Raw genomic sequence first — 23,247 nt, forward strand, 5'->3', positions numbered from 1 at the left:
TTAAAATTTTGAAGTTTACTATTGATAAAAGGGCAGTGGCCCATTCTAAATTCAGAAAATGGCTAATATTCCTGAAAATGGCCCATTGTCAAAGTTGTCTATCCCAATCCCTGTTGGGGTGAGTGTTCCTGACCGACTTCTTTCCACCTTGTCCTACATACATACAGGTAGAGACTGTCTTGTCCTACCTATATACAGGTAGAAACGGTCCAGTTTCCAGTTCAAGTCCTACTTTTCTCTTTTAAGTTGCCGGCGGCTGCACACGGCACTAATCATAACCAACACACGTGGACTGAGATAGAGTCTAGCAACATGGCCGACACAGTTGGGAAGGTAATGTAGTCACGATTGAGTACTGTCGGTAGGACGTGAAACAAATCATGACAAATGTTAAAGTTGTGTGAAAGATCTCGCTAGATATGCTGCAGTCATAAGACCAACGCGGTTTGCACATGTGCTTTCGTGTTGATGCAGATATTCCACCGATAGCGTGAAGTAGTGTATCTCTAGTCGCTGTCACCGGTATTTGTCGGTCTCGGCTAGTTTCTGTGTACAAACCAAATGCAGTGTTTAATATTTAACATTCAGTTGTCAATAAATTGCCTGAATCTGAAACAATGTATGTCCCCGAAGTTTTGTTCGATTGTTATTAAAGTATAATGTGTATGTAAATGAACAATGACTAGTTGTTTGCTTCCGCTGCGTGTCCGCCCACTGGATTTTGTACATTAATGTGAGTTAGTACACTGTTAAAGGGCCACTGATCCAGAGCGATTATTGTTTCCAGCCAACAGTCTAATTACGAAACCTAGCTGCAAACTGGTCAGCCTCTGCACCCTCGACCGTGACGGACACGGGGGCTGGGCTACTGTCCACCCTGGCAGAATTTCTTCCACCTAATCAGTGGGACATTAGTAAGGGTGGATGCCCATCAGATGCCCTTATTTGAAAATATCCTGGGTAGTTCTTGTCTGATTGTAATAAAGTATCCCAGCAGTGTAGGCTTTTTCAGATTTTCAAATGTTTGGATGGTATAGTGACTGATCCAATTTGATCCTATTTCTGTGTTTTTTACCTCAATATTTAATCATGTAAAAATATGATGTCTATTACGTATGCCATATCAAAAACACACATTTGATATATCACAAAGCGAGCTGAATTCGACGTTCTGGTGTTCTCGACGATTGCATTGCTGGCTCTATATCTGGGGAGTAAGTGTGCGATTGGTTAGCACAAGCAATTTCATCGGCAGGGCAGATGCCCAGTCACTGTCGTGAGAAGTTTTACTGACTATTGAAAACTGGAAGTTATGTTGTTTAAAAAGCAAACAAACATCAATATTATTTACCCAAGATTGTTAATACCACTTCAGATGCAAAATCGATTGCCTTTATAACAAAAAATAGCAAGCAAAAATTCAGTAAGATCATTCGTGACTGGTGACAGGCAATATTTAAATAGAGAGCCACGTTATCACAACACTCCTTCGCAGTGCGGAGCGAAAAGTATGGCTCATCGTCGAAAACCCATAGAAAATCCACGCATGTGGCGAACGGCAACAGTTTCACAGATACGATGTCATCAACCTTATTTTTGTAGGAAACACTTGATATTTTTGTGTGAAATAGATGAAAACATCCTTAACACCCAAGGTTAGTAAAATTAAAACTTCAAATGATATTACAGATAAAAATTAAGTTTTTGTCTTACATCGTCGAAAACCCCTGATACCGGGATATTTGAATCCATAAACTAAACAACCCCACTTCACCATTGCAAAATAAATCTGAAATTTTTCTTAGGTACATAGGTATATACAGTTTTTAACTAAGTACACAGCAAATGCTTATATATATTTCTTATTTAACAATGAAGTTCCGTTCGTATCCTCAAAACAGTGTCTGCCCATAAGTTTGGGTTTTTTTTCAGGCAATCAAACTTGCATGCAATACAGCGATTACTACTCTCTTGCTGTAACCCTTGTTTGGTGGTAAACCTACACATGTTATTTGTCATCATTCACTTGATGGTCAGTTAATGAATTTATAACAGGCATAATTAGTGGTAACACACTTAGATTACCCGACAAAGGTTCCCATTTTGGATTTCTTGTGTCTGGAGTAAATACTCATCATTATAAATTGAGGTCTGATGTGGCAAATGTATTACATCTTATGTAATATGCGCATGGAAGTGCAGTAAGAGGAATTATCAGCTGAGTTACAAAACAAACATCGATCAAAGGATTAACCGATAACACGCTGATTGATTAATTGCTTTTATCCTGCACAGCAGATTTGTCAAAAGGTAGTGTTTATGTATGTAGATTCGCAAAGTCTCTTTGTAAAAACAACGTCCTTCCTTCAAAGGATTAACCGCCAATACATTAATTGATTGCCCATTATTGGCTAACTAAATTACTTTTTGATGATGATGGGTTTCCTAATCTCAAATATATGATGTTAGTAATGAATGATTCAAGATGCCCCAAGATTATATAATACAACAGTAATACTTTTGTCATTACCTTCACTGGTTGTACGAATCTTAGAGTTATAAGTGAAGCGAAATACTGTGTCCTATACAGGGTCCCGTTTCACAAAGCTCTCGTAAGCCTAAGATCTCGTAACTTTTCTCGTAGTATTCGTACCTCCTATGTTACAGTATTGGGGCCACGAGTGCTACGAGGAAAGTTACGAGATCTTAGGCTTACTAGAGCTTTGTGGAACGGGGCCCTGGTGGATATAGAGAATCATTAATAGACACAACTGATATCTATTAATCTGTGAAAACAACAGCATTAATATTATACAATTATAGACTCTTGTAGAGGTCAATAAAAACCGATATCGACCTCTGCAAGAGTCTATAATTGTTTTATTATATTTTGAAAGAGAAACGGGTTTTAACATAAACTTTTAATGCACACACTGTGCCATCTATCCGAGTGATCTGATTGGCTGAAAAGCGGGGGAAGCCCCTTCGTACGGGATTCCTTGTCTATTTTTAGTAACCCAAGTCAATATCGTAAGTTATCAGAAAACTCAAGTCAATATTGTGTTTTGTAGTCAATCATGTGACGGTATTTTGACCAATCGTGATACAGGAAAAATACTACCTATATAATAAAAGTTATTGTTATTCTGGTAATAAGTACCAAAATATATAGCTCGAACAGTCACATAGGTTTGAAGCAATTCTACTGAGATTACATCACTACCTCCTCTAGAAATTATGTCTTTGAACAGCATTTAGAACTGATACACTTCATAAAAGGAGGGGAGAATTTATGGAGGTCAACTTCTTTATTATGTTCCTCATAATAGACAAGTTGACATCCATAAATTCTCACCTTCTAGGGGCGTTGGGGTAACCTAGTGGTTAAAACGTTCACACGTCACACAGATCACTTGGGTTCGATTCCCCACATGGGTGCAATGTGTACAGCCCATTTCTGGTGTCCCCCCACAGTGATATTGCTAAAAGCGGCGTAAAACCATACTCACTCACCTTCTAGAAATTCAAAAGCATGATGATGTCCAATCTGGTTTTATAATTATGCCAAATGAATGTAATTGTGTATCCGTTTTCTGATATAAGTTCCCATGTCCATATGTGTTTTTGTAACAAAATAATAAATGCTTTGGTATGATGATGTCACTTTTGGTTTAGATGAAAGCAGATATGTACAGGTATGGTGATCAGAAAATCATGTGTCTCTAACATCTTTGTGATAGATATCACAATCAAAAGCAATAGATATCTTCAATCCAAGATGGCTGCTAAACCACTTGACCTTCAGATATGGTTGGTTGAGATCTAGGACAACCTGATAAGGAGAATCTGTGTCAGATTTCACAAACTCATCACAAACTACAGTTGTTAATGGTTAACACCATTGGCCATATTTAACTAGTCTGCTGATATGTTTTGTCATTATTGCAGCTTAACTGTATTTGTAAGAAAACAACTAGTCCCTCTACATTTTCACTAGCCATACTACTGAATAGTGACTATGTGTGTCCCTGTAGACAACAACCCATGAAGGTCCGGGTTAAAATTGATCTTCAGCAACCCATGCTTGTCGTAAAGGGCGACTAACGGGATCGGGTGGTCAGGCTCAATGACTTAGTTGACACATGTCATCAGTTCCCAATTGCGCAGATCGATGCTCATGCTGTTTATCACTGGATTATCTGGTCCAGACTCGACTATTTACAGACCGCTGTCCTATAGCTGGAATATTGCTGAATGCGACCGCTGCCAAATAGCTGGAATATTGCTGAATGCTCACTCAAACTAACTCACTCACTCACTCACTCACTCACTACTCACTCACTCACTCACTCACTCACTCACTCACTCACTCACTCACTCACTCACTCACTGTAGACAACAAACAAGAACTTTCCAGTGAATTATTGGCATCAGAATGCATCACAAATACTATTTACCTCATAATTTATCAATGAAATTACACAGGGCATCTGAAGATTGACCTCAGTAAACCACTGTATCTAATCTGAATGTTATGAGCCTTCAGTCATTTGTTCCTTGATACAGACAATAACCTGCAAAGCCGCCGTGGCATGGGAGGCCAAGAAGCCCTTGACAATAGAAACCATTGAGGTGGCGCCACCCAAGGCAGGAGAAGTACGAGTAAAGGTGAGTGGTTCATGACATGAAGCAAGGTTTATGTTGGATAAGATCAGGAGTTCATTTTGTGTTTGGCCATGTCCTCACATGTCTTCTTTGTTTGTCAACATTTTCAGTTTATCAAACAAATTCAACATAAAATATGAGAAAATGCTTTAAACAAATTTAAAAACAAATACATGAAGAAAGTTGCAATGCATTAAAAACAAATTTAAAACATACATACTATGGTTTATTACAAGTCTTTTTAGGAGAATTAAGCATTTTCATCTGTCAAATGGGTTTGATACAAGAGGCTAATGACACACTCTGTTGAATGGGTTTAGGACAAAGTTGTCAGATGTGTCAAGGATGTGTGAGTCTATGCCCAACCCTGGGTTAATCTACTACGTTTGACTTGTTTGGACAGGTTCTTGCTACTGGAGTGTGCCATACAGATGCCTACACGCTTGATGGCTTCGATCCAGAGGGTCTGTTTCCAGTTGTGCTTGGCCACGAGGGTGGAGGAATAGTTGAGAGTGTGGGTGAAGGAGTCACGTCGGTGAAGCCAGGTAAGCACTCGTTGGAACTGTTCCTCTACTACTGACAGCCTGCGTGGTCTAGTGGGTAGAACTGGACAGAGCATCTGAGACTAGAGAAGGGAAGGTTGCTTGTATAGCCTTCCAGTTGCTTCATACCAAGAGACATTAATAGATGGCTGCTCAATATAACCGGTTTACCGGTATTTATCGGTTCAAACATGAAAACGATACGTATTGCGATACGCTGATCGAAAACCGGTATTTTGACATGCATTCGGAAAACTTCGTAACACTCGGACATCTTCGGATATTTCCGTTTTTTAGATTGTTCCTGTCCTTGTTTCATTTGTGCCAAACATTATTTACATTTTTATTTTGTCATGATTAAAAGTTATTATTAAAGCCTAATCAAGCATTGTGATTTTGTTGTGTTTTTGCTTTATAAATCAAGCATTAACTCGATTGTAAGTAATTTCTTGTCAAAAACAATTTCTTTCAATATATTGCAATACATATCGCAATACAAGGTTTCGCATCACAATATATCGCAATACGAAAATTCCCTGCAATACCCACCCCTAGTTTCAGACATACCTATCAGCATGAAAACTTCAAAAGTCTCAGTTCTAGGGGTAAACTCATGACAGATACTTGTTCTGAGTGTAAATAAATAAAACTGCTCAATTATTTGGTTGTCGATATTTACCATTAATTCCTGAGCACTGTGGCATATACACCCAGTGGGAACACATTCAGATAAGTATTTGTGTACCATGTTGTATTTTGGTGAAAATTGAAAATTCCAAATCAGGGTGCCGTTGTACAAAGCGATCTTAGCTCTAAGGTGACCGTAACTCCCATACCTTAACATAGACTTAAGGTAGTCTTAGCGCTAAGGTTGTTTTGTACAACGGCACCCTGGACAGTATATAAATGATTTTAGAAAGCTGACAGCTGACTGGTTCAAGAACTGACAGTCTCCATTTAGATAAGGCAAGCAAAGTTGGTTCAGTGTTCACCTTACAAGACCTTTGATGGAGGTGTAGTCCTCCCATCAATTCTAGACCCTGTTGTACTGAAATCCCCACTGTACTGGGCCGCCTCCGTGGTGTAGTGGTTAGAGCGTCCGCCTGGAGAGCGGAAGGTCGCGGGTTGGATCCCTGACCGCGTCATACCAAAAGACGTTAAAATATTGTACTTGTTGGTCCCTGCCTGGCGCTCGGCATTAATGGGTACAACAAAAAGGACTGGTCGGCTCGGAGTCGGTATAAGTGGGGTATTCATGCTTCACTGCAGCATGGTATCTCAGTGAGCTAGCACTATAAAACCTGCTTAGGTCTGGGCTAGTACAAGCAGCCGCACATACATATACACACGCATGCACGTCGTCATATGAGCGAAATATTCTGAAGCAAGACGTTAAAACCCACTTCACCTCACCTCACCCACTGTACTGTGTTTCAGGCGACCATGTGATTCCGTGCTACATTCCTCAGTGCTATGACTGCAAGTTCTGCAAAAGCACCAAAACCAATCTGTGCTCAAAAATAAGGTAAGAAAAGGGTGGAGACAAAACACCTTTCCACAATATGAAAATAAATTGTGACTTTCTTATTGGTCTGTATCCTGACACACCAGTTGTATTCCCTGTAACTAGTGTTTCAAAATATTTCTGTTCTTTCAATCTTGGGTAAAGACTACACTGATCCCTGATCTTAATATAATGGATTTGGAAAATAACCTCGATCTGTCATAACTGGCAAGGAAATGTTAAACTGACTGTGAAAGGACTTCAAATCTTGAAGAAACATGGGTTGAGGAGAGTGGAGGACAATTCCCACATTCCCCATTTATACACATGGACTGTGAATGTGAATGTGAAAATGAAACAACCAGCAACATAGAATATGTATCATTGTTATGTTCACAGTTTGACTATAATATTAGGAATATTAAAGTTCAGCATGACTTTTACTAACATCTTACCAGCTGGAAGAGTTTAACATAGAGTACACGAAGTAATTAGATCACTTCATTCTTGAGGTTGAAAGGACACAAATCCTGGAAAAGATGTCCTAGTTATATTGTGGTAGATATTTATCTTTCCACTTAATAATGTAACTCACAGGTGCACTGGACAGTTTTCAATATCACAAACCCTAATGAGATTATATATACATGGTCACATCTGGTGATGGTTAACACCAGATGTCCTATCTACAGTTAGACAACATGACAGTCTATTTTTAGTTTCAGTATCCTTACAGTGTTACATGTTGAAATGAATACATCCTCTGTCCCAACCAAACATCTTATCTTGCTGATTTTTAGAAAAGCAAAAGTTATGGGGTATGAAGGGAAACGTCCTAATTGTAGTGTTGAATGGTCTGGTGGGGTAATGTCCGAGGGAGTGGAAGGTTGATGGTACAATTCCTGGCCACAAAATGGTACTTGTTGTTGCCCTGCCTTGGTCAGCAGCATCAACGAGACAAAGCAAGAACTGTTGAGCTGAGAGTCTGGCTATTTTGGCACCATTGTTAACTGTGACTTAGTATCTCACTGACCTCTATAAAACCAACATTAGCCTAGACTAGTATTACAGATTTTTAAAAGTGTTGGAATAACAGACAGTTGTTTCTAAGGGACCGTTCATAATTTATGTCCGGCGGGGGGGCCGGGTGGTGGGTGGGTGTGTGTTTGATGATGATGATTTATATGGAGAAGCATGTACAATGTGAATATAACCCCACCCCCCATCCCTTTCTAAAATTTATGTACAAAGTAAGTGACCCCCCCTGAATGTCATGTACAAAATCAATCTCCCCCCCCTCCAATATTTTTTTAGCATAATTTAAAAATATATGTATGTACAAAGTTGCTGACCCCCCTAGAAACTTGTACAAAATTGATGACCCTCTCACCTCCCCGGAACAAAATGGGTGACCCACACACCACCACCATCATCATAAACCCCCCACCCCCCACCCCCAGCCATAAATTATGAATGGTCCCAAATCTTGTATAGAGATAAAATCTAACCAACATTTTGTTTGGAATATATTTAAGATCTACTCAAGGCGCTGGAGTAATGCCCGATGGCACGTCCCGGTTCACTTGTAAGGGGAAGCAACTCTACCACTTCATGGGCACCAGCACATTCAGTGAATACACTGTTGTTGCTGAAATATCAGTTGCCAAGGTAATTGTTTTTAAAAGCAACAAAAACAACAATTATGTCATTTATTTTGCATTGTGTGCCTCAAAGGTTTTGAATCTACTTTCACTAAATTGTCCCTTGTCATGATTACAAGTATGTTGTAACTTGTAAATATATGGATGATTGTTAACCAAGTGCATTTAATTTTTGCTGGACTTGGCCTTAAGTATTCTATGAAGCCTATGACTGTTCTGTCCATCACTGCTGATTGATGAGGAAACACAAGCTGCCTCATTCTTGTCAGGTGCTTAGATTGAAGGCCATATGTCAGGTGCTGCATTAGCATCACAAGGTCTAGGAGTCCTTCTCAGCAGACTTTTCATTATGCAATGCCCCATGTTCTGTGTCCCCCTTAAAGCTGATTGTTCTGTGTGCCCCTTGTATAGTGGTGGTTCTTGTGTGTGCAGGTTGATGACGGAGCCCCATTGGACAAAGTGTGCCTTCTTGGGTGTGGGATATCCACTGGATATGGTGCTGCCCTCAACACTGCTAATGTGAGTTTGAACCTGGAAGATGACTGTAGCTATTATGTATAATTATGGAAAATGAGAGCTTTCATATGAACTGTGACATCTGATAATTCTGTCTTTGTTATTATGGTTTATTCACCACCTAGTCACTAGCCACAAGAAATGAACAGTGTAGTCATAGGAAGTTTCTTGACCTGGCTATTGAACCTTTCAGGTTGATGCTGGTTCCACTTGTGCTGTATGGGGTCTTGGCGCTGTTGGTCTGGCCGTCATCATGGGATGCAAGAAGGCAGGAGCCAGTCGTATAATTGGCATTGACATCAACCCGGACAAGTTCGAGACTGGTAAACTTATGTTGTATCGTATTGATCATATTGATAGTTCATTTGCTAAGAATGATGGCTGTTTTATAAGGACTGTATCAATTCCCTTGGGTAATCCTGGGAATGACCAGATCCTCAGTGGAATATTATTATCCCCTTCTTGTTGCAAGAGATTTGTTAACTGCATGTCAGTCCCCCTGATAGTTTGCTAGGCTTACCACCTCCTTTCTCTGGAAAAGACGACACAGTGGAATTTAATTATGATGGATTTGAAAAAAAGTCTTATCTTCTCTGATTGTTTCTAATTTGGCTGACAATGACTGAGAGATTCCTATTGTTTTGTAGCCAGGCAGTTCGGAGCTACAGAGTTTGTGAATCCCAAAGATCATGAACGTCCCATCCAGCAGGTTCTGGTGGAAATGACAGATGGTGGTCTTGATTATACATTTGAATGTATCGGCAGCGTGGCAACTATGGTAAGTTTTGAATGTATGGAAGGTGTAAGAATTGTTTTTGAAATATGAGATAGTCAAATAGCAAAGGGGTCAGAAATGTTACAGAAAAACATTCACTCACTCACTAACCCTTTAATCGTTTCTGCCAGAGGGCTGCACTGGAGTCTTGTCACAAGGGATGGGGTGTGTCCACCATCATCGGTGTTGCGGCTGCTGGACAGGAGATCTCCACACGCCCATTTCAGCTGGTCACTGGTCGTGTGTGGAAAGGGTCAGCTTTCGGGGGTAAGTTGTAGCTTCTGAATGTGTGGGTAGACTCTGAGATTCTTTCTCTCTCATACACTCAGGTGTTTGTAAATTTTTGTTCTCATAGTCGAAGTAGACACAATTTTTGGATACCAACTTCTTCCATATACTGTTTGTATGTAGTGACATTTTGTTAGAGATCTTCATACTCAGTAGTGCTTGACCAACAGTTTTAGGATTTGTACCAAAACAACACTGAAATGGACTGTTATTAATAATTTGTGTCTGTTTTGACATCCATCAACTTGTAAGAAAATTCATTTTCCAACTGTGTAAGAAAATTCATTTTCCAACTGTGTGCTGTGTTACCAGGCTGGAAGAGTCGAGACAGTGTGCCCAAACTTGTGCTGGAGTACATGAAGAAGGAACTGAAGGTGGATGAGTTTGTCAGTTTCACGTTTCCCCTTGAGCAGGTCAACACAGCCTTTGACTACATGCACAGTGGCAAAAGGTAGATATGCTTGTGTCATAATACCTAGTGGTCTGCAAAGAATTCGAAGAAACAGACAATGACCCCTTTCAATGTAGTATTATCGTGTCATTTTCAAAACTTATGGGGCATGACTCTTTGAGATCATACAAAGAGTAAAAGCTAATTATACACAGCTTTTTAAGCAGTTCATGAAACAGAACTGCGCCAAAATTATGTGGGCATATAATTTATTCTAATGCCAGCCGTACAAGGATTTTTGATACAGAGATTATTCTTCCATGGACATGGAGGGAGCTGGGGAGGTCAGTGTTGTGAGGTATAAGAAGAAGGAAAAGGCTTTAATGCAATTATGATAAACTTGGTATTTACTTTCTGTAGAATGGGGCGCGCTGCCTTGTCAGTAAATGACACAGTTCTACAAGTAATATAAAATATTAAGACTGAAAGAGGACTAATATATGTATATAATTAAACTATCGTCATCATTTTGAACATGCTCAAATACTCCTTCAAACTTTTGTTTTGCCATGTGTCTAGTACAGTGAACAATGGGACCAGTGTTGATGACACCAGGCTTACAGACCTAAATAGGAGATTCAATAGACTGTCCTGAAACCTATCATTTCAGATTTATTAGTCTTACATATTCCATGGTGTTACTTTTGTATTCAAGTTTAGGCTGAACACTTTAGGTGCTAGCAAACACTTTGTATGAATATTTAAGAAAATAAACTAAACTTGACTGAGTAGAAATGACTGGTTAACATGTTTTGAAAATATCTCACACCAAATAATCTTATATTTTGTTGATTTGCAGTATACGCTCTGTGGTGACACTGAGCTAGATCCAGATGGCTTCTAAAATATCCTAGCTGACTGCGTAATGTGACAACACCATGTGACTTCTGCCAACTTCACTCCATACAACCAATTGTGCTGCTTTAATGGTTAATACAGAAAAAGGATTTCATGCATTCATGACATGTATTTTGTAATGATTTATATGATGAGAACCAATCAGGACAACAGGTGGAAATTGTGTTTCTCCGTGTGGATCGGTGGACTTTCTTTCTTACAACAGTATAGTACTCAGAGGAACTGGATTAAACTGTGCTGTAAATACTTTTGTTTTGTTCTGTCATGTTTTCTGCAGTGTATGCTTCTCTGTGTGAAGTATTCAAAGAATAATCTATTTGTTGTGGAGAGTTACATCCCTTAGGGATTGCAGTATCCTGTGAATGTGGGGTGGAATGATAAAGAATTTATCAGCACTGAAAACGTTCTGACAAAAAGATCAAGAAGTCCTTCCTGTTTGATTTCTTTCCCCAATGAAGTAGTGTCCGGGGGGATATTGATGAATTTGGTATACGATCATGGGATAGTAGATTTGCCAGAAACATGTGCTCCAAAAGAGTCATCATTGGCAGCTAAAATTCACCAGAGAAAATACTAGGCTTTAGATTGAAGTATGTTGAGAAAGTTATTCAGGTGTACAGGGTTTGACATCCTGTAGCATCCCTGGCTATACATCCGAAATGTTTGAACGAAGCAATTACGAGAGCAGAACACCCAACAAGGATGTCTACCTGCATGTCCAGTTTTGTTACTATGTCTTCAAGAAAAAGTCTGTCAAGGTGAAGTTGAGGTGACAATATGGAGTAACGTTTGTCCTGGTCTACTGACACTTAGGTGTGACCTTGACCGCAGTTGTGGTCGTTTACCGACTTTGTAAATCGAGCTGCAATCCACGAAATATGATCACTGACACTGAGTTTGACATTGTCTTTTTCCGACATCATAATTAGGTCTGTGGTTTTGAGGCAGTGTATTAATAGAACATTCATGGGTGTTTAAGAACAGTTTGTGGCCATATAATTGTAGAATAATATATTGTAAAGAAGCAGTGGTTTGGCATGATTAAATATTCTATATACCCTATACGGAATAAACACGTATTTAGGTCACCAAGGCTCGCTTACTACAATGTTTGTCGAATTTCTTAATCCGAAACCGCACTCGCGCGATGACTTGTTTACATTATGAGGTAATATTTAAATTGAACTCGGTTAGCAACACCCCTGACCCGAACGTTGCTTGACTGCCAATGTGTACATGCTGGTGGAGATGATGCTGACGGTAGGGGCGTGTCCCGCTTACAAACAGCGTTAGAAAGTCATAAAGGTCTCTGAGCGTGACACGCCCCCTATGGTGCCGGCAAACCATGAATCGCAAGTTGGGTGTTCTGTCATCCCTCGGCAACAACCATTCCTCGCACCCTGCATGGTCCACTAAACAAATTGCATATGAAATTCGTTGCTTTCATTTCAGAATGGGCGAGTTTGTTTGCAAACAAGAGAAAGGTCACGTTATATGTAAGAGTTACTTACAGTGGTTTAATTATGAGACAGCGTTGTGTCGGAATCTGAAGCAGGTCAGTGCTTGTTTATTCCTTGACACACTCGACTTTCTGGATAAGTAACATTCATATCGTCGCAGCGGACGACGTTCTTGTCGACACACGCTCCCTCGCCCTTCTGATCTGCAGCGACAATTTCCTCGGCGTGGTAGGTGGCGTATTTGTATCGGCGAGCTACAAGAACAAAGCCGATGAAGTTGACGAACATCATGGCGCCCAGCAAGAAGAACAGATACTCTGCCTTTCCATTGTTGATGTCGTCCGGGAGCCACGGATCTGGATAAGCAATTGTCAGTATATGTATGAGTACATATAATACGTCAACTACACCGCCTACAGAGGTGTGGACCCACCTTACAAAGCGACGTTAACGGTACGAATGTTATAACTCCTTGTTGAATAAGCGTTACTATAATAGCATGTAGCGTTACTGGTGCCAGTGAGACCGTCTGCTGAATGATAGCTAATGGATGTTGGGAATTCTGACAGCCGACCTATGTATGACGTTGTAATTGACTGTGCAGAGTTGCGTCCCTTTGAAGAATCCCTGGTTCGATTCACTGATTTGCCAAGGTTGTAAACCTTGGTTTGATTTCACCATATATCCGAGAATTCACAGAAGAAAATATCTACGAGGATCCTTCCGAAATGAATTTGACGTGCTGTGATATAACTGGAATATAGTTCAAGTTGACATTGAAATCAACTCCCATACATGTATATTCTGCTACCCCACTCGAAAGAAACCGTATGTCATCCATGATAAAGCTTGAATATTGCTGCACCCGGCGTGCAACAGCAAGAAAGGCTTATAACAATGTCGGACAATAGCAGGTCGTTGGAAACATATGTCCATGTAAAAGCATAAGTAAAGGTGATAATAGGATTTATTACCTACGAGGACAAAAATATCGGGGTTCATATTTTTCATACGATGCCTTAGGGCAAAATATCACTTTGTCATGGTGACGTGACGTCATGAACAATGCTATGACGTCACGTTTCTTCTATGACGTTGCGTTCTACATAGGCGACGACAGGTATAGCCTAATGTTTGAAAGTAGATTTGGGTGTATTTTTCTCAATTTGACGACTTCGGTAATAAACAGAATATTATATTCGTGCCCAATATCATACTATGTTTACGACATTCGTGCCTAAATATCGGTATATCCCACGCTCTCGCTCGGGAAATACCAACATTTAGGCACTCGTGTCGTAAACATAGTATGACATGGGCACTCATATAATATCCTCTCTATGTTAAAGTTAGTCTCCATTACATTAACACGGGCCACTGTTGTGCTTCAGTTGGATGGATTATATCTGTGGGCAGTGATATATCTCTCTTTTGTGTGCAGTTGATCCCGGTAAAATAAAAATGTTCTCTGTTGCCCTGGCGATGTCAATAAATCACACAAGCACTGCATCACAACTTACCGTCTTTCGTGGCTACTTCAACTATTTTAAGAATGGCCGATGAAACAAAGGTGCCAAGTCCCCAGGTCATCATAAAAAACCCTGTGAGAACTCCCTGCATACAAGGGTGCGCTTGAGTAAACGCAAACTCTAGCCCTGGAAAAAGACATGGTAAAGTTACAAAAACCAAAAAGATTAATAATATATCAATACATAATGACCATACCGCAGTATTAAAGTGTAGTGGAACATATTATTCACTTATCATTGTGCTGCGTTGGCGGGTTTTTTGTTTGTACCCTGAATGTGTGCCATTGTACCCATAGGCCTAGGGCTTGCCTGGTGCAGACGCAATTGTAAGCAATATCCCAGCTGTTATGGCGATCTGTAAATAATCGATCTAAGACTAACCAACGCAGCGATTGATACTGAGAGCAAAAACGCCTGGGTAACGAACACTCCACTGTTACAAGACATATACAGTTCAGTGGAAAATTCATTAATAAAAAGTACAAAACGTACGGGACTTAGGATACATCTTTGTCTTACTCCACGGGAGGTATCAAACGCTACGCCGCTAGGTGTTTCATGATGTGCTCATAATAAAGCCAATCACCGAGCTTGACCATCCGATCCATTAACCTGCATTGGTTGCTGGAACCAGTCCTTACCAGGAATAACCATAGTCTACGAACGTACTTAATAACGGGGGCGCAAAACAACATTCATTCACTTTACTTCACATATGGTTTACCCTGTCCAGGCCCGACCATATTGTAGACCGTCGTGATATAACGCGGGTTTCACTGTCTGCCATGTAATGCCTCGGTTGTCCACACACCTCACCACATTCATTTGCTGTTAATTACGACTCACCTGTAATGCTGGCAAACACTTCACTTGCACCGACTAATGCAAACTGTGGCACCTGCACAAGCACTGACATGGAAGAAGCGTTGAATTTCTCATCTCCAAGCACCTGAACGACGGCTCCATGGACTTGGAGGTCCTGCTTCCGGTACATCTCCACCACCCCTGCCGTTACCACAGAGCCCCCCACCAGCAGGAGACCCACCCCTGCAGGGAGAGTAAAGTGGGTGACACATCTCGTTAGACAAATTAACAGAATAGAAACTAGGTTGTGTGGTAAATTCTGGATTTTAACGGGGGTGTCAGTTTCCGCATAATCTGTTCTGTTACACGTGTAAGATATTTTGATGAAATTGTACATACAGTTTCATTAGGTATAGGGGCGGTGGGGTAGTCTAGTGGTTAAAGCGTTGGCTCGTGACGCCGAAGACCCGGGTTCGATTCCCCACATGGGCACAATATGTGAAGCCCATTTCTGGTGTCCCCCGCTGTGATATTGCTGGAATATTGCTAAAAGCGGCGTAAAACTAAACTCAGTCAGTCAATAGGTATAGATCTAAAATATAGTAGTTACTTTAATTTCACGTGAACATGCTTGCTGACAGCAGCTTATATTTTCCCTCTTTTAAATTGTTTTATTCTGTCTGTTTAGTTTTGTCATGTTTTGATAAGAACCTAATTATTAATGAAAGTCGTCATTAGTGTTCCCGCGATGCCCTATATCAATTCAGTCTAAGTAGACTTAGGCTCAGTATTATTCGTTACACTGCTACACTGACTGTCAGCATAGCAGTGTAACGAATAATACTGAGCCTAAGTTTACTTAGACTGTATATCAGTTGTATACTATTATTCACACGATGTATGCTTTGTTCTTTCTAAAACATTTGTCACTTAGAGATAGAAATACTTTCAACAATACCTTGATAGGTTTGCATTAACTGGCATGGATTAGACGGGTGCCTCACCAATTCTCTGAAGCTGTTTGAGGGGCCGACCCAACCTCCTGAAGAGCGGGTATATCAGCCGGTCTACGAGAGGGATGAACACAAGGATGATGAGGATGTCAAAGATCGTCAACATGGCGGCGGGGACTTTGACGTCACCAACTTTAACGTTCAGGCTCTCTGATTGCAGGAAGAAGGTGGACATCATCTGTACAATTGTATTTGAAAACAAATATGCTGTTCACTAATATAACATTCAACCAATACATTTCTAGAGATACTTGAGCTTGAGAGGTATTTCAAGTGATTTTGTGTGGCAGCAATGACGCCAAGGCTTGTATAATTGTTCTACGTTGAAGTTTAAGTTTATAGCTGTAAAGAAACATTGCAAGTTGGATCGTTTGCAAATATAATAAAAGGCAAACTGGGGGTAAATACTACGAGACACGGGTGATTGGAGGCCCTTTAAAAACAGACTTGCGTATTAACTAATAACTACTTGCCAAGTATGGATCGGACTCATACAGTACAGAATTCAGGAGACTAAAAGTGCAGTGAGTGCGCTGATAGATATTATAGAACTAAGTATGACAGCGTATTGCAACATTTCCAGACAGCTTGGATTAGCGTCATATCCAGAGTAAAGCACGGTAATAAAGACCTTAATGGGGGGACCCATTTCGACTTAGGGACCGTTCATAATTTATTTTTTTATGTTATTTTATTTTATTTTTTTTTTGGAACGGTTTCGTGGTGGGTGGTGTGTTTTGGGGGCTGTTGATGACGATTTTTTAAAATATTTTTTTTTGGGGGGGGGTTCCACCCATTTTGTTCCGGAGAGGTAAGGGGTCAGCAATTTTGTACATAGATGTTATAAAAAATTCTGCTTAAAAATTATGGGAAGTGGAGGGGGGTCACTTATTTTGTACATGTTATGCCGGGGGGTCACTTACTTTGTACATAAATCTTAGGGGGGGTCATTTACATTGTCCATTCAAATCATCATCATCCCCCCTAGTCATAAGTTATGAACGGTCCCTTAAGATACATGTATATGGAAAACAAAGGCCTGAACGAAAAAAGTTCGTTATACCCGATAGTTCGTTACAAGCGCGTTGCGTTATAAACGTAGGTTTACTTATTAGAATATTGTTGGAGGTTTGTGGTTACCTGAGAGTATATCACCCAGTAGAAGATCATGAGTACAAACACAGGCATGATTCTCAGGACACCGACGGCACCATCTACAGTGACGTCATCATAGGATCCGCCTTTCGTTTTCCTCATCTCTTCAAACTGTCCGCATCCTTTACGCCACACACTGAACACAGAAGTCAACACACTTCCTGAAACAAAAATTGGGAGAGTAAATAGATGAGTGGAGGAGTAAGTGATTGAATGGATAGTTATCCTCTTATCAGCGTAATCGGAACCAAATCTGAGGATCACGATAAGCACTTTGACCGACATGTACCGGAGGAGCGTTGGGCACAGCTCTGTCGTATTCTTTAACCATTTCCCAATTATCTTTAATTCTCTGCTTGTGAGAAACTTGCAATATTTCAAAGACGAAATATATATGAACATTGTATACAAAAACAAATATAAATTTGCCTGCATGCGAAAATAATATTCACATGGAAATGTTTTATTATGATTACTGTCCAACCGACTACTTTATATTCTACTTTTGTTAACAGTATTAATATATATTTGTATATTTCAAACTTTTAATATATTTGCAGATTAAGAAACACATTTACAACGTCAAATTTCTTTCTGAGAAAAAATTATCCGACCAATTTCTTTGTAACTAGCACGTGTAATTTCAGAACATCCAGACCCGTGAAGGTCCCGGTTAGAATGAACCTTCAGTAACCCAGGCTTGTCGTAAGAGGCGACTAACGGGATCAGGTGGTCAGGATCGCTAACTTGGTTGACACATGTCATCGGTTCCCAATTGCGCATACCGATGCTCATGCTGTTAATCACTGGATTGTCTGGTCCAGACTCGATTATTTACAGACCGCCGCCATATAGCTGGAATATTGCGGAGTGCGGCGTAAAATTAAACTCACTCGCTCTCACTCGGTCAGAACATCCAGCTTTTCCAGTGAACTATTTCTTTGTGTAAAACCCCATGAGGAAATAATTTTCGCCAACAGATAGTTTTGTCAAAAGCAACTCACTGTGTGTGTAGTACATACCCGCTGGTGGTGTGTGCCGGTACGTTCCCCGGGCCAGGACCAAGACCACAAGGGCTATACTCATGCTGAAGAAGGGGACAGACAGTCCCCACACCCAGCTGATGTTCTGCTGCAGGTACGCCACACCAGAGTAGGCGACCAGAGCTCCGGCATTGTTGACCCAGTAGAACCTGGGAGACAGCAAGTCACATGGTCAAACACCATAGGGAACACCTGTAACCGCCTCATGTGTTTCACATTTAGATCTTTCGATCTTTGGTTTGATCAAGTCAAAACGTTTAACATATAGGGATATTTCCAAATTTGAAGAATCGGTGACAAAAATAAAGCCTATTGTAATTCCCTACTTCGATTTCTACCATATGTTTCAGGGTGTTGTTTTTTTTTCAGATGAAAATTACTTACTTTTGCATGTCAGTGTGAGGCGGTGAGCCACAGGTAAGACAGGTTTCATAGACATATGGGAAGACTGTTGTCTGTATCATAATTTACCAATTGAAGAAGGATTGCACGGCGTGCTCGCCCAGCCCTTGCACCTGCAGCGCCCCGAACGCCCCAATATTGGCCCTGATGCTACTGGTGCCCATGGCAACAAACACCAGACCTCCAAGAAAGTAGACACGTCTCGCCTCCTGGGAATACAACATTCAGTGTACATACTACAGTGAATGGGTAACATCAAGATAAAGTGAATCAAATTGTCAATTTATTGAAAATTATTTTACAAAAATATAAAACGTTTGTCCATTTGCAACATATGCTAAAAGGAGTGTGTATTCATCTGTTCATTTATTTGAGAGATTGACTCAAATAATTTATAAGTTAAAAATAACTTTTTGTTTTCTTTACTCCCCATCATGTTCCGTGAATGAGTAATAAAATTAAACTCTGACATCACAACGAAATAAATGGACATATTTTGCAGTCAGTTAAATAAAATATCTTGGGGGGCGGTGGGGTAGTCTAGTGGTTAAAGCGTTGGCTCGTCACGCCGAAGACCCGGGTTCGAATCCCCACATGGGTACAACGTGTGAAGCCCATTTCTGGTGTCCCCCGCCGTGATGTTGCTGGAATATTGCTAAAAGCGGCGTAAAGCCAAACTCAGTCAGTCAGTCAGTCAGTCTTAAGTATCTTGGCGTTGTCCCATTGACTGGTTTTGCACACAGTAATATAGATTTAAACTAAGAGTTGACACATATTCGATTCTTGAAGGCCATTTGAACGGAGTGTTCGGAGCCGAATCTGACACACGTAACTTTTGACGATGTGTTTGATTTGGCTGCGTAAATCGTAAACATTAATGCAAGGGGTCAATCGTCCGTTTCCATAAGCTGTATTAAGGTACAAACGAGCAGAATACGCAATACCTGAAGCGCTCGTAAAATAGCAAACCTACCCCCCACACTTACCAATGTCATATCATAGGCAGATCCATCCTCAGACCTGCCGAACACATCTTTATAATCCACAGAAGAGATAGGTATCATCACAAGACCTGCAGTGACACATTGAACATATCAACATATCATACAACAGGACAGTGATAAAACTGGTACTGGTACACCGTTCTGGAGAAAATGTTCAAAGGAATTGTCATGCTGGATCGGGTGGTCTGGCCCGGTGACTAGGTTGACTGGGCTGCCCGTGTTGACAATAACTGGTGGTATGATCTAGTCTTAATTATTTATAATTGGAATTTAGCTGAGCACGGAGATAAACGATGCATTACTTGTAGCTCACGATCAAAACATAAAAAATTACGGTTTCTTTTTAAAGAAAAACATTCCCAAAAGACCAAGTGTGCTTTTTTGTACGTCGGTTTATGTACAGCATCAGTGTTTTGGCTCTGCTGTCTGACCTATGCTTCGTAACAGTGGAGTGCCACGGAAGTGCCACGTGAGCTAGGTAACTCACATATGAGGTAGATGAGGCCCGCCCCCAGGATGGTGTTGTACCGGCCCGCCATGGAGTCTGCGATGTAGCCGCCCAGCACATTCAGGAATAACGCTATCCCTACACACAGAGTACATTTAGTGGACCACAAGTCGGCACATATAATCTAACAAATACACTGTTGTATAAAATATATTACGGACTAGTTCAAAATGAACGTCTTAAATGTTCTAGATGCCAATATGCTCAAACGCACGTGAACTATAGCATGGCTAAAGATTATTTTAACAGTATAATTTGATGTTGTGAAAGATATGACTTGACTCAGAAACAAAGAACAAAGACTCTGAATATTGTAACTCTTCGTTCATCGTTTAAACGACTTTACTTTCAGCTGATTTCTACTGAATACTGAAAGTAATCAGTCTTTTTTGTTTTAGTTCCAACGTCATCGATATTTGACAAATCAGACCGAGCCTTCTTCTACTGGTGGTTCCGTTGAGAGGTATGAAGGACCCACTGGTCGTGAGTTCGAATCCCTGGTTCGCAGTAACAATCATGTATTCCATGCCCTTTTTCGGATTTCTTCACATCGTGCTTTCCAGTTGCTAGAGATGTTTTTACTAGGAGCTATGTAGCTTGTTAACTTCAGAGAATAACCCGTCTTGGTTACCTGTCTGAATGCATGGATGCCATGCCCTTGAATGATCTGACAAAACTGATATTTTCATGAGTGGCAAATTTATTGTCCACGTTTTCATGTCGAGAACAACTAACTTACTATAGTTATATTTCAAAGTGGTTATCGGAATATGGTAGTCAGTCTCACAGTCCCTGAACCACATTATTTTCAGCCAAGCCTTCTCTGCAATGCTAAAGCCCTAAATGAAGCAAGTCTAGATTTCCTCAGGTTCAGGATCTCTGGTCTCCCTGGGGCTCCTTTTCAATTTAAATGGGCTTGTTTGTTTGAGACTAAGCATTAGTCTAGGAACATGGGTGCACAGTCAGTTAGTGAATTTGTAAAGTGCATGCATGTCATATACGTTAATTTTTCTTTTCCTGTAAATGTCGGGAGCGGGCGTTAATAAGCTGAAAAACTTGTGCCCAATCCCTTTCAATACTGAATTAAATATATGTTCAAACAAAACATTAATTTGGCACCAGTTCCTGTTTCAAATTTCTTACAGTGAAGGGTGATGGAGTCGCCGAGAGATTCAAGCGTTCGCTCGTAACGCCGACTGGCGAGTACCTGGCTACGATTCTCCATATGGGTACTTATATAGTGAAGTTACATCTGTACATAGGTACCCGAGAAGACGAGGCTGATGGTTGCTGCCTCGGGGCTGCTGTAGTCGAGGACACTGGTGCAGAAGAGGATCATGTTGGCCGCGACGCTGTAGTACGTTATTTGCTCACACAGGTTACATACCAGGAGAGATATAACCGAATACATCTTTTTTGGACCCGAGTTTCACTTTGGGAGACCCCGGCGAGTTCTCAGCAGATATGGTGGCCGCCATCTTGTGTGTATTTTCTTTCTGTGGTTTGCGAGTCGGGGGACCTATCAACGTATTTATGCAGACCTTCAAAGGTAAACAGTTATAAGTGCTCGGGAAGAAAGACAAGTAGATCTACCGTAGTACACAAGAACATAATAGAAATACCTGACCCTCATGACTACGTCTACACAATTTGTATGTGGTTGGCTTCAAATACCGAAAAGGTTACTCTAGTGAAAAAAGATATATACATGTACTCAACAAATAAAGTCAAGGACCACCTCAATTTATTTTAATATCTAATAGTGCATATTATGATCCATATAATACTTAAATATTGAATATTGGGATGGTCCTTAACTTTATTGTTGAGTATATATGAAACCTGCTAGGTCAAATTAAATATACGTTATACGTTTTACAAACAAAAATTAACTGTTCGCTGGGCAGGCTGGGTGTGTTGGAAGATGACTGTTCGGCTTCTTTGAAATGATTTGTTTGTTGTTAAACTCCACACACAGCAATATTCCAGCTATATGGCGGCGGTCTGTAAAGAATCGGATCAAACAATCTAGTGATCAACAGCATGAGCATCGATCTACGCAATAGGATACAATGACGTGTCAACCATGTCATCGAGCCTGACCACCCGATCCCGTATGTCGCCTTTTACAATAAGCATGGGTTACTGAAGACCAATTCTAACCAGGATCCTCAAGAGTCACTGATTACATGAACAGGTGTATACAAATCATGTATCTACAGCCATTGAGATCAGGTAGTCATTGTCACATGTAAATTGGTCACCTGTAATCGCTGAAGATGAAACCGGTGTACGGTGGTGTTTAAGAAAACATTCTGGCGTTATTTGTCTTCTTTACTGTGCAGTGTTTTGTTTTTTAGTCTATTTTAGACGAGAATGGGTATTTGACGGCATTTTAAAGTTAAGTTTAAAGACTGTCAATTGAGATCCTGATACAGTATCTGTCCGTGTGTACAGATAAGCACTTGTTTGACGAAACAGCGACATTTGCGATCTTTATTTTGTATTCTGTTGTCAGAGAAGTGAGTGACCAATGTGGGGAATCGAACCCGGGTCTTAAGCGTGACGAGTGAATGCTTTAACCACTGGGCTACCCCACGCCTCGGTCAGACAAGGATTGTGTGAATGTGAATGTCAGTAATAGTATAGCTCGTGCATGCTTATCTGGAAAACAAATGCTTGGGAGCACTGGACCACAGGGGCGTGTCGCGCTTAAAAACAGCGTTAGAAAGACATAGGTATATAGAAAGAAGGAAAGAGCGTGATACTGCAGTTCATGAGAAAATGGGTCGATTCAAGGGAGGTAACCTTACCGGCACTACAATTTAGAGTGAAAGAAGCGTCTGTTGAATCACCATGTTACTTCTTCACACGTTGTGTTCGCCTAAATCAACGTTTTGGGAATACTGGCGATTAACAAATATCAGACAATAAATTGGCTTAAAAGGCCAATATGAACAAATTTCATAATGTGTTTGCGTGAATTCCTGAGCTAAGTTAATTGTGACAGGAATATGTTCAAGGTTACAAGGGTTTCTTTTCACTTCTACATTTACTGTAGAAAATGCA

General features: G+C 40.5%; 2 protein-coding genes across 2 annotated transcripts; one reads left to right on the forward strand and one right to left on the reverse strand.

Moving 5' to 3' along the window:
• The first annotated feature begins 229 nt into the window (after nt 1-229).
• Nucleotides 230-11,508, forward strand: LOC124291761 (alcohol dehydrogenase class-3-like). Its single transcript, XM_046728833.1, has 11 exons — nt 230-333; nt 4,567-4,668; nt 5,069-5,210; nt 6,645-6,732; nt 8,247-8,379; nt 8,805-8,891; nt 9,082-9,211; nt 9,536-9,666; nt 9,795-9,930; nt 10,264-10,402; nt 11,202-11,508. The coding sequence occupies exons 1-11, from the start codon at nt 313-315 to the stop codon at nt 11,227-11,229; spliced, it is 1,137 nt and encodes a 378-aa protein (XP_046584789.1). The 5' UTR covers nt 230-312; the 3' UTR covers nt 11,230-11,508.
• A 1,286-nt stretch (nt 11,509-12,794) lies between these two features.
• On the reverse strand, nt 12,795-21,589 carry LOC124291768 (solute carrier family 15 member 4-like). Its single transcript, XM_046728840.1, has 10 exons — nt 21,445-21,589; nt 20,158-20,256; nt 19,653-19,738; nt 18,736-18,875; nt 18,244-18,413; nt 17,207-17,382; nt 16,058-16,244; nt 15,096-15,296; nt 14,241-14,375; nt 12,795-13,076 (listed from the first exon to the last, which is right to left on the reverse strand). Exons 1-10 carry the CDS (start codon nt 21,587-21,589, stop codon nt 12,817-12,819), a joined length of 1,599 nt encoding a protein of 532 aa, XP_046584796.1. The 3' UTR covers nt 12,795-12,816.
• Between the last annotated feature and the right edge of the window lie 1,658 nt (nt 21,590-23,247).

The sequence above is a fragment of the Haliotis rubra genome, unplaced genomic scaffold (genome assembly GCF_003918875.1).
Source record: "Haliotis rubra isolate DU_JTF1 unplaced genomic scaffold, ASM391887v1 Scf5, whole genome shotgun sequence".
Classification (NCBI taxonomy): Eukaryota; Metazoa; Mollusca; class Gastropoda; order Lepetellida; family Haliotidae; genus Haliotis; species Haliotis rubra.